The sequence below is a fragment of the Peromyscus eremicus genome, chromosome 8b, assembly GCF_949786415.1.
Source record: "Peromyscus eremicus chromosome 8b, PerEre_H2_v1, whole genome shotgun sequence".
Taxonomy (NCBI): Eukaryota; Metazoa; Chordata; class Mammalia; order Rodentia; family Cricetidae; genus Peromyscus; species Peromyscus eremicus.
Window position 1 is genome coordinate 54,878,879 of NC_081424.1, and position 12,229 is coordinate 54,891,107.

At 46.1% G+C, this 12,229-nt stretch overlaps 1 protein-coding gene across 1 annotated transcript; it reads right to left on the reverse strand.

Annotated features, from left to right (window-relative positions):
• Window positions 1-1,060: 1,060 nt before the first annotated feature.
• On the reverse strand, window positions 1,061-8,332 carry Sod2 (superoxide dismutase 2). Its single transcript, XM_059272827.1, has 5 exons — window positions 8,197-8,332; window positions 7,868-8,073; window positions 5,765-5,881; window positions 3,096-3,275; window positions 1,061-1,369 (listed from the first exon to the last, which is right to left on the reverse strand). Exons 1-5 carry the CDS (start codon window positions 8,217-8,219, stop codon window positions 1,224-1,226), a joined length of 672 nt encoding a protein of 223 aa, XP_059128810.1. The 5' UTR covers window positions 8,220-8,332; the 3' UTR covers window positions 1,061-1,223.
• Between the last annotated feature and the right edge of the window lie 3,897 nt (window positions 8,333-12,229).

Genomic DNA, 12,229 nt, shown 5'->3' on the forward strand with positions numbered 1-12,229 from the left:
GTCTTTTTATAATAAACACAAATGGACTGTTCAGGATAGAAGTCTAAATGGTGCGCGTGTCCAACTGATAAAACATGACATGGTCACTGAGACAGTTAGGAAGGTGGCGAGAGGAAACGTGAGAAGACAAACTGTGAAATTCATAAAGGGCCCTGTGGCATTTCCAGTGTACGACTCCATGTGCACAGGAACAGTCAGAAACACTGTGCCACCTTGTCATGAAAAAGCCATCCCTTTATTGAATAATATAAAGCCCCTCTGGTAAATATAAATTCTTGAAACATACAGAAAAAAATGAAACTAAATGTCTCTGAAAACTAATGTTCTCAGGGAGACACCCTACTGACCTCACTCAGAAATCTATTCGCCTCTACTGATCCAGGGTATAGTTCTGAGATATATAATTAATGGGACTGAAAGGTTTCCCAGAATTCCCTATGGCCTAGTCCCCGTGGTTGACATCATCAAGCAGGCCTAATTTGTCCATCTTGAGCACTTTCACACAATACACAGTTGGTTTTTAAAGACATTATTAAATGTTTTTGCATCTCTGCCTGTAGAGAACCCCAGAGGCACAATCACACTCCTCTCATAATAAACAGTTCTCAGTCAGGAACCAAGCTATGAGGTCTGATGATTTGTTTTCAGTACTGAGGTAGAGTCTGGGGCCTTCCCAGCACAGACAAGGCTCTACCACTGACCTATACCCTTAGCCTCCGATTACAGATTTCAAATGAATGGGAAATTAATAATTATAAGGACCACTACGTGACATCCTCTAAACAGAGGACTACTTACCAAAAGAGCGATTTTGAATAGAAAAGGGAACTATTCAGTTCTCTGTTTTATTAACAACTCAGGGAAAAACAAAACAAAACAAAACTCCATTTTTTTCTAACTGCAGTAGAACAGGATTCCAGACTCTCCCACAGGCCCCCAAAACAGAGAAGGAATATTTCTGATGGTCTTATAATGACAGTTATAGCATCCTAGCAACAAGGCTTTAATGACAATGTCAATCAAGAGTAATTCACACAGAGTATACACTGTTCTCAAACAGTTGCCTAATAATAAATTTAATTAAAAGAAAGAAATTATGTTCATCAAATATGTAGATGCACATCAATAAGTGTTACAATAAAGCAGTCATAGTTACTGCAGTACTCTATACTACTACAAAAATAGCCATCGAGGCCTAACATACTCAATATGATGATAAGGCTTTACTTCTTGCAAGCTGTGTATCTTTCAGTGACATTCTCCCAGTTGATCACATTCCAGATAGCTTTCAGATAATCAGGTCTGACGTTTTTATACTGAAGGTAATAAGCATGTTCCCACACATCAATCCCCAGCAGTGGAATAAGGCCTACCAAGAAGAGGGAAAAATATTACTCTTTAAAACAGCATCATCCACTTGTTTCTTATGTAATAAAAATTTGTGTAAGAAAGACTATTCCCACAAAAACATTTTAAATTTTTATTTTAGAAGAAAACATAATAAATAAATGTGTAACAGCCCCTGGAAAGTCAGTTAGACTACAGAATCTAATACCTGCTCTTAAAATAGCAATCTTAAAAGATCGCCAGGTGGCAGTGGCGCACGCCTTTAATCCCAGCACTCTGTGAGTTCGAGGCCAGCCTGGTCTACAGAGCGAGATCCAGGACAGGCACCAAAACTACACAGAGAAACCCTGTCTGGGAAAACCAACCAAACAAACAAAGATAGCAACAGGTCCTCTACTGCTGAGCCCCAGCCTTCCTCACAATGTCAGTCAGGACCACAGTGAGGTTTGCTGCTAAGCCTTCCCTTCCAAGTTCTGAGCACCAGGGGCTTGGAGGGGAGAAGGCTGAGAAACATGCTCTCCTCTCCAAGGGTAATTTTAGTTTTCTGGAGGAGTCACTAAAAAGGTTAACAGGAAGCTAAACAGAGCTAAACAAGACCAAAGAAAAATGATCACTACCTTCAGAAATTAAATGGTATAAATGAAGAACATATATACAGAAGAGTGTGTGTGTGTGTGTGTGTGTGTGTGTGTGTGTGTGTGTGTTTTAATCCTCAAGCCAGATAAGGTGGCACAGGTCTGTGTTCCCACACATGGAGACTGAGGCAAGAGGGTGGGTGTCAAGTAGGCCAGAGCAGCTTGAGCAGCGAAGCAAGACTCTGTCCCAAGCCTTCCTATGAAAACATCCAGATCAGTTATGAGGAACACAACTCATTACTAATAGAGTAGCAATACTTTGAATGACTTTTCTTTCTAATGCACTTTCAGTGTGGAGAGAAAGGACTACAGAAACCACAACCTCTCGGTGAGGGACCCTGAGAAGCAGACCTGACTCTGAAGAACTCACTGTACGTAAGTTTTTCATGGCTTTATCAGATTCTACGGCATCTTACTTCCCCTAAAACAAACCATTTATGTTCCTGGAAATCTGAGTATATGCAGAGAAGTGAGTGACACGGACAGGTGGGAAGAGGAGCAAAGAGCCACTGTCAGAGACACCACATCAGAGATGAGCCACAGCCCACCGCTGCACGGCCCACCCCTGCACGGCCCGCCGCTGCATGGCCCACCGCTGCACGGCCCACCCCTGCACACCATGACACTCGGCCTCCTTCACTCCTCAGTGACATTTTATAAAGGACATCCATTAGGCCAGGGGAGAAGGAAGGACTGCTGAGCTGGGAGGTGTGCAGGACCTGAATTCCAGTTCCAGTTTAAGCATGATACTCACCAGAGGAGAGCACACGTTCCCAGGTCAGGCTCAGCCTCTATTTCTTTCTTCCCTCTTTCTGCTCATCTAATCTTAGGGTTTTACTGTAGTGTATATTATAATTAAAACTGACCCTAATTTTCCACAGGATGAAGCAGGACTTCTGATTAAAACATTCTTATTAAGAAGCTGACAAAAATCACATCTGCTTATTTTATAAAATACCAGTTTTTATTATGAATACTCTGGTATAATCTACTAACACCTGCTGAAATTATTACACATTCCTAAGTTTAAACTCTGCTAATTTACCTTATTTCTAGTTTAATGCTTTCTAGAAAACCATATCTCTAAAATGAAATGATAGTTTTACAGCTTACCTGTGGTTCCTTCCAATGGGTCCTGGTTAGAGCAGGCAGCAATCTGTAGGCGACCCTGCTCCTTGTTGAAGCCAAGCCAGCCCCAGCCTGAACCTTGAACTCCAACAGACACAGCTGTCAGCTTCTCCTTGAACTTCTCAAAAGACCCAAAGTCACGTTTGATAGCCTCCAGCAACTCTCCTGAAGGGAAAAAAAAAAAACAGAAAAAGATTTCAAAAACTACAACAAAATGTTAATGTTCATAACACTGAAATACTCTTGTCAAAGGAACAGCTGGACAACACCAGTCAGAAGATACAGACAACCAGAGAGTCTATGTAACCCAGCGTTCCTGCTCCCAGTGCCAGACAGAGTTTCCATTTGAATCATTTTTAATGAAGGCTGATTAGTGCAGCTAGTTTAACCAGGAAAGAAAGAACGTTCTCCATTGGCTTTCTTTCTTTCGGTTTTTCCCATTTGATAGTCTTGACTTTGATGTCCCTCATCCTATGTCTCCACTTAGAAATTGAAGTTACTGCTGCAGTCAGTGTTCTCCAAGCCTAGACCTTCCATCTAGGTTTTTAAAAGAATTCTTCTCTCTTTTGCTCTTGAGCTAATGGTGCACTTAAGAGGGCTGGAGTATAGCTCCGTGAACAGACCTGACTGGCATTCGTGAAGCCCTGGATTTGACCCACAAAGTAAGGGAAAGAGGGAAGGAGAGGAGGCGGTGAGGGGGGAAAATACATACACACACGCACACACGCACGCACATACATGATAACCTGCCCTCAAACTTCTGATTCCCCTGCCTCCACCTCACAGTGCTAAGCCTGCAGGCATGGACTACCCCATCCTCAGCTCAATCTTTTATTCTGTAGCAATATAGAATTAATTCTGCATTAAGCATATTGAACTGAATCAAATAGGTCCAACATCTCACTTCTCTCATTCTGTTGACCAAAAATAATTATCTTTTACAAACACAGCTAATGCATCAAGCGGTACAAACTGTGCAACAGAAACATCCATACCACTGACTGACCTCAGCACACAAGCATCTGGTCACAGCCAAAACCCCGCAAGCACCAAGTCATGGTGTGAAGCGCTTAGGAATGAGGAGGTGAGCTTACGCGTGAATGAGTAAGACCGGATGCCTTTTTTTTTTTTTTTTTTTTTTTTTAGAAATGGTTAAAAAAAAAAAACTTGAACAACAGGAATCTGGGAATGTACCTCAGTAGCAGAAGGTTGACCTAGCATGTGGAAAACCAGGGTTCAATGCCCAGCACCACCACCACAGAGTTGGGGGTCAGGGAGAACCAACAAAACCAGACACTTAGGGCATATACAAGAGGAAGAAGAAATCAGGAGATCTATGCGATAGCCCACACCTTCCCTAATGAGAAGGTAACTGAAATCACCTGAGCCTCCACAAGGTACACAGGGCGTCAGAAGAACGGCGCCAGTCATATGGATAGGGTGGTATAATTATCTAAAGTCCTACAGAAAATATATAACGTACAGAGTGGCTAAAGAGTATCGGGTTTGTTTTTGTTTAAAGACAAGTAGACGGTGCACACCCTTCATTGCCCAAGTGTTTCTTCTTGTTGTTTTTGCTTTTATTTTCATGGAAAACTTGCTTTTCTGGGACAAATGACTTTTTATATTAGGAATAATAAACAAAGGCACTATTCCAAGCACTTTCCATACAATTCTGAAAGAAGCCCCGTAATTACCCCTGTATCACAGAGGTACATCAAGTACAGTACAAAAGGCTAGGTGTCTTACTCTGGGGGTCCAGGGCTAGAAGTGGAAAGTTCATCTTTCTAGTATTAGTTTTGTCCAGGCTTTTCCTAACACTTATCCTAGGAGAGGGCAGTGCATGTGATGTGTGGGGGTGTGTGTGTGTGTGTGTGTGTGTGTGTGTGTGTGTGTGTATGAGAGAGAGAGAGAGAAAGAGAGACAGAGACAGAGAGACAGAGAGAGAAACTAGGTGACAGAATTCCCTGGACACATTCTCTACTCCTCCTCCCTTTGAAACTTAACAACTTATCATGCCCTAACTATAAAAAATAAGCCAATATGATAACTCAGGGAGAATCTAGGTAACAAAAAAATGGACAATCCTCTGGGGGCAAAGGTCACAGGGCACATACTTGGCATACAGAAGATACTGGGTTCAATCCCCAGAATAAAAAGAGAGGCAGACAGACAGGGGTGAGGGGGTGGGGAGACAGGGGGGCACTAGACGGCTCAGAGAGCAACAGCACTTGCTCTACAAGCCTAGTAAGGTAGAAAGAGAAAACCAGCTCCACAATGCTGTCCTGAGACACCTCCACTCATATCATGCACAGATATACACACAATAAGAATAAACTAATAAAATAATAATAAAAATATAATTTTAGCCAGGTATGGTGGCACACAACTTTAATCCCAGCAGGTAGATCTCTGTGAGTTTGAGGCCAACCTAGTCCTAAACTACATAGAGGGTTCCGGCCATAGACACACAGAGACAATATCTCAAAACAATAGATAAATAAATTTCTAAAGACTATCTATATAAAGTTCCAGGCCAGACAGCTACACAGAAAAACCCTGCTTTTAAAGAAAAAAAATTAAGGGGGAAAAAACAAGCCCAACAATCATTTCTACTGTACACCAAATATACAGCTGTACCAGCACATACCAACCTTTGGGTTCTCCACCTCCTTTAGGGCTCAGGTTTGTCCAGAAAATGCTATGATTAATATGTCCCCCACCATTGAACTTCAGTGCAGGCTGAAGGGCAACCTGAGTCGTAACATCTCCTGAAATAGAAAATACAAACACCTATTAAAAATTCTTCTTCTCCAGACAGATCTCTGAGTTCAAGGCCAGCCTGGTCCACAGGGCAAGTACCAAGACAGCCAGGGATACACAGAGAAACCCTGTCTCAAAAAGTTAATGAAAAAGAAAAACGAAAAAAAAGTCTTCCTCTCTAAGCCTGCAATGGAGTACTACAATCAGGCATTAAAATAAAACAGCTCTTTTTCAGCAGTACTCACTAAACAAATAAAGCTCTGACTACACACCCACACACTCACTCTCACAAAAAAAAGGATTAAAATTAAGATGTTTTTACAACACTCAGGAAAGTTTCCCAGGTGTCAGATGTCACCTTGAAGGAAGTGCTTTCCCAACTGGGATATTCCCACCTCACCATTACCTCATCCTTCCCGAAGCTGTTATTTCCTAAATCAGAGTCTTTTCCCGTATTCAAGGTTCATGTGATTTGCTTATTGCAAGTAAATCTTCCAGAATGTGGTAATCTCCTCTTCTTGGTTTGGCCATTTACCTCAAACACAGTCATGCTGAAATACCACACTTCTCCACTAGATGCCCCTGTCAACCAGCTGTCACTGACATGTTAGACAACCAATTTCTCAGATCTGAGGTTCAATAAAAGTACATTTAAGAAAAGGTAAATTTTATCATGTAGTTTTTCAAGCAATACAGCTAATCCAGGGGCATGATTACCAATTATTTTCCTTGTAAAAACTACTAATAGATTAAAAAGACAGAATTCTAGTTTGACTAGCATTAAAACAGTATTCCCAGGAGTTGTGGTTGCCTCAACAGGTTAAAAAAAGAAAAGCTGTTGCCAGGAAAACGTGACAACCCGACCTGAGCGGACAATCTGAGTTCAGTTCTTGCTTCCCACAGTAGAAAGAGAGCATCAACTCCCAAAAACTCTCCTCTGACCCCTCCCAGCTGGGTGTGTCACTCGTGCATTCACACATGCGCGCGCGCGCGCGCACACACACACACACACACACACACACACACACACACACACACACACACACACAGGATTTCTACTACCACAACATTGCCCTATACATCTTCCGAAGGGCAAACACAAAAGTCCACATACTATGGATTTTGTTGGCTAAGCTCTTAAAAATATAAATAAATAAACTTAACTATTTGTCCATTTTTGAGACAGACACTGTTTACCACAAAATAGGTATTTTTCCTTGTGAACTTTGACCCCAAAGTTAAATCAAGAAAAAGTACCAAGTCTAACCGGTGCTGGCCCACTAACTTAAGTGCTGACTCTCCCACAATTAGTAAAAGGTGTGACATAGGAATTCCGCGGGGGCATCTCAGGGGGCCAGGGAGCCCAAGTCCTAGACTGAACAATCCTACTGTTGTCCAAAACAACGACACTCGTCACGACGCGGGCTGCAGTCTCCTGATGCCACTTCAGACCCTCTCCCGCACCTGCGGCCAGGCCACCCGTGGATGCTGCAAAGCCCCAGCCACTTCTAGCCACCAGCCACCCAGCCACCCTGCCACTCAAGGGCACCCGGCTGACCCAGCTGGGTCACTCTTCAGCCCTCTCGCAAGTGGCTGCCAAGGCTACCTGAAAAAGCAAACTTTCCCAAAGCCACGTTATATAACAGCCGCAGATTTTTTTTTTAACCATCCATAGGCAAAACAAAAGTCATAAATATTCATTATGCAAAAAGCAGTGGCGTCCGGGAGCCGTCTTTTTTTAAAGGACTCCCGGTTGACCGATGCTAGCTGGCAACACGGGTGACAAGGACGGACTCACAACAGTAAAGTGTATCTATCGGGTACTTCTGCGAGGTCCTGCGTTTTCCGGGATAGGAAAGGACGTTTTATGCAAACCAACGAAGGGGAGGCACTCTCCTGCATCGAAACCGACCACGGTCTGGAAAGCGGGGAGCAGGTGGGAAGCGGTGTCCCCACCGGGGCGCCCCCTGGGCAGGGGCCTCCCTCGCACCTACCCTTGGCCAGGGCCTCGCGGTACTTCTCCTCGGTGACGTTCAGGTTGTTCACGTAGGCCGCGTGGTGCTTGCTGTGGTGCAGCTGCATGATCTGCGCGTTGATGTGCGGCTCCAGCGCGCCGTAGTCGTAAGGCAGGTCGGGAAGGCTGTGCTTGTGCCGGCGGCAGCCCGCGGCACCCGCCGCCGGGGCCAGCCTCCTGCCCGCGCTGAGGGGACACAAGAGGAAGCCGCGTCACGACACCGACACCGCGAACCGGCCACCCCGGCCGCCCCGAGACCCCACCCCACACCCCACGGGGGACGCCGCGGCCCCGGGCCCCGCCGCTCACCTGCACGCCGCCCGACACAACATACTGAGGAGCCCACGGCCTCCGCTCTCCTCGGAACACGGCCGTTCGCTCCCAAGCGCGCCTCGGCTCTGCGCCGTCCGCACCGCGTCCGCAAGGACAGCGCGAGCCGGCGACCCTGCCGGCCGCGCCCATCAGCGGAGGGGAGGACGGCGACGCGGGCGGCCCGGCCCGTGACTACGGGCGCCCCGAGGAGGCCCGCGCCTCCCCCGCGCGGAGTTGGTACGGCCCGCGAGCTTGCCGCGGCCCCGCCCCCAGCGTGGCCACGCCCCATCCTCGGCGCTGGCCCCGCCCTCTCTGGGTCCGCCCCGCCCAGCCTGGGCTGTGGGCTCTGGTGCCTCCCCCTCCTCTTCCGCGCTCGCCCCCGGGAAGTCCCCGAGATCGTCCTCCGGGAAGCCACGGCCCTGCTGCTGGTCAGAGCCATGGTGTAATCAGGGCCTCTCTGACCCAATTGCTTGTGCCCGGAATGACCTTCCCTGGGGCCTTCTCCAGGCCGGAGTCAGGACCGCAGCCAGGTGTCTTGATCTCCCACCGGCTGCCCGGCAGCAGGGCTCTTCAACTTCAGTCAGGTCGCAGGTTTGCAAGTGTTCATCTTTGTTACCCCTGCCATTGGCATTACTGACTCCAGGTGCAGCTTGCCAAGCCTCGCAGTTAACGTGCAAGAGTCGGGATTAGAACTCCAAGTTCATCTTTCCGAAATCCTGCCTGCCTGCCGGCCTGTACCCTGCACATTCTGTGTATTCGGTGATTTCCAAAACCAACTGCTCAACCAAACGTAAAAAAAGGACGTTGTTTCCCTTTGTGGCCTTATAGTCTAATAAGCTATGACTATCAAATGTTTTCATAACAATTATACATAGAATTAAAGTCAGCCTTCTTCTGCCACGGATAGGCTTTGGATTTAGGCCTTCGTTTGTTAGAACACTATCAAAGGAAACAGAAGGCCAGTGGCTACGTGGTTCCCAGGGTTTTCTTCCGCCCCCCTTTGCACCCTTCCCAAGGATGACTGGGCTTGGGGTAAGAGGAATTCGGGAGGATGCTTTCAGGCAGAGAGAAACTTGTTCACGGGCCTCAGGAGTAGTGCTGAGTGCCTGTGCTTGGGTGAAAGAGACCAGGGTTGTGTTATGGATTCCTTTAAAATTCAAAAATCTAGCCGGGCGGTGGTGGTGCAGGCCTTTAATCCCAGCACTCAGGAGGCAGAGGCAGGCGGATCTCTGTGTGTTCGAGGCCAGCCTGGTCTACAAAGCAAGTTCCAGGACAAGACAGCCAGGATTGTTACACAGAGAAACCCTGTCTCGAAAAACCAAAAAAGGAGAAAAAGAAAAAAGAAAAAAAGCCTGAGTCAGTATGGTTGAAAACAAGTGGACCCATTAGCTGAGAAAAGGCAGTCCTGAAGGTATTCCTCTGGGGAGGTGGCCTAACACTGTTACCCTGAGGGGCAGGCTAGTCCATTGCACATGCTCGGATTTAAAATCTCTGCGTGAATAGATCTTAGCTGGGTCCTCTTCTGTTTGTTTTTTTTTTTTTTGGGGGGGGGGGTTGTTGTGGTTTTTTTTTTTTCAAATTAATGTTTCAGGTTAGTATACAAAGTAATGGGCTTGATTATGACTCTTTCATCTCTATTTATTTTCATGCATGTCTCAAATCTTACCCAGGCAGGAATCTAAGTGAAAATGACTTGTACCTGGCATTGATCATAATCTCCAGAGACACAGTCCCAAATGCCATCATCCCAAATGCTGAAGTCCCAAAAGAACCAAATCCCTAAAATGTAAATTTTCTACAGTTACAATTCCGAAAGACTATAATGCTGAAATCCTGAAGCCAAAATTCCCAACATCTCAATTTCCATGTTTTTTTTTTTTTAAGCAAATGAGAGATTTCATAAACTGGGTAAAACCCAAGTTTATGAAAACTAAGGAAATTAGTTTATGAAACTAAGGAAATTTCTAGTCACAGAATATAGATGGCAACAACCCGCAAATGTGCCACCTGCCCTGACATTCCTTCCAGCTGACAGAAGCTCAGATTTTCTATCATGAATCAAAGATACATTTGCAAAAGGTAGGGACCACCACAAATGGGGGGGAGGGGCGGGCAAACTCCAGGTCCGTAACCGTTACCCATTAAAAGCATACTCTCTACACCACATGAGGCCACGATATTTATAGACCCGGAGGAGTTCGGATGACTTATCCAGCTGAAACTAGTGGGTTTCAAGATGGCTGCACAAGAGCAATCCTCCCCCAAAACCTTCCAGCTTCAGTTACTCTGAGTTAACTTAAAAATCATTAGTTCTGGAGGCCACACATTGTTACTACTGAACAACACATTGTTAGTTTCCTGCTAGCTTTGACATGTGGATTTTGAGAACCATCGCCTAGGCAACTTTTGCTAAAAACCCTGACTCATTATCAAAGTCTGCCCACCCAATGGGTGACTTAAATGGCATCAAAGGTTTGCATCTCTGTCTTCGTATTCTGTGTGCCCCTTCTGTCTTGAGAGTCAGACTCAGCTCAGCTTGTCGGCCATTGGAGAAATGTTTTGTTGAAGACCGTGGCGCAGTGTGAACTTGACCTACTGCCCTCTGGAGCAGTTGTGTGGTTCTTCTGCCCCAACCTGCCTTTCTCTGGATCTCAAGCACTTGTCCTTCAGCCTTAGTGTATGGTCCAAACCAAAGCAGGAGGCTAAGATATTTATGCAAGACGATGATGTCAGGAAAGACTCAGCAGTTCCTTTCCGGCCTCTGCCTGTCACTCTGGAAACCTCAAGGCCAGTGGTTGCACACAAGAACATCTGTTGAAACTGTGCTCATGACTAGTGGACAATTACCAAACTTTAGTCTCCCCTCACCCACAACTCAGTAAAGGCTTTGCTGTTCACTGTTAGGTTTTTTTCTCAGTTACCACTGTCTCCCTTTGGCTTAAACTGAAGTTGGCCAGCTTAGGCTGATGTCCCAAAAAGGGGGGCTTGCCTGTCTTCCCATTTGTAGTATTTGAAGAAATCTCCTTCCTCTGCCCCCAGAGGGCTTGGAGTACAGGAGTGCACCACCACATCTAGCTGCTTGGTCTCACCATTTCCCTGCCCCAAGAGCCTATCATCTAGTATCAATAGCTTGAAGAAGCCAGCAGGGTCACTAACTGGTTGCAAAATAATTCTACATGTGGTATGAAAAGACACACAGGGATGCTGTTCAGTCACCAGGGCTGCTTCCTCCAAATCTGTGCTCTGACAATGCATGTGAAATGTACCTCACACCCAAAAGGTAGAACTCAACCCTGTCTTCCCACCCCTTTTTTGTATGAAGATGATGTATGTACATGTTCATATGGGTGTATACGTATGTGTCTGTGGGTGCTGTTCTCCTGGAGTCCAGAGATCAGTATTGGGTATCTTCCTAAATCGGTCTCTGCCTTATTTTCAGAGACCGGGTCTCTCACTGATGCTGGAGCTCATCAATTCCCTGGGTACTCATCTGTCTCCACCACTACCCCAATAGCACAGGACTTACAGCCAGGCACCACCACACCTGGCTTTTATATGGGTGCTGGGGATCTAAACTCAGGTCCTCACCCACTGAGCCACCTCCCAGCCAACTCCCTTATCCGTGTGTGTGTGTGTGTGTGTGTGTGTGTGTGTGTGTGTGTGTGTGTGGTTTTAATGTGCAGCCCAGTCCAGATGCCTTGAACTCCCAATCCTCCTGCCTTGGCATCCAGAGTGATGGGATTGCAGAGGTGTACCACCATGCTCAGTTGTCAAACCGTTCTTGTTGGTATACAGCCTATGGTTTTAAACTGCCTCTATGCACCTTTCCCACTTAGGCCTGTCATCCCAGTTCCTGACTTCTCTGGTTTTTGCATTTAACTCAAGTCATTAGTTTTTTAACCTGAGGCTTGCTTCTGCCCCTTTGTTCTGACCTTGGGCCATTTGTCCCTAGATTACACTTGCTTCTTTCCCAGCATTAGTGAAGACCCAGCCTCCTGTAATTCCCAGCATCAGTGAAGACCCAGCCTCC

What these genes read in the sequence shown, in the direction of transcription:
- Sod2 (XM_059272827.1), bottom strand. Translation starts at nt 8,219, where the DNA reads ATGTTGTGTCGGGCGGCGTGCAG. An exon ending in TTGTGTCGGGCGGCGTGCAG is followed by an intron (nt 8,074 to 8,196) that starts GTGAGCGGCGGG and finishes GTGTCCCCTCAG; the next exon opens with CGCGGGCAGGAGGCTGGCCC. An exon ending in CCCATTGGAAGGAACCACAG is followed by an intron (nt 1,370 to 3,095) that starts GTAAGCTGTAAA and finishes TCTTCTTGGTAG; the next exon opens with GCCTTATTCCACTGCTGGGG.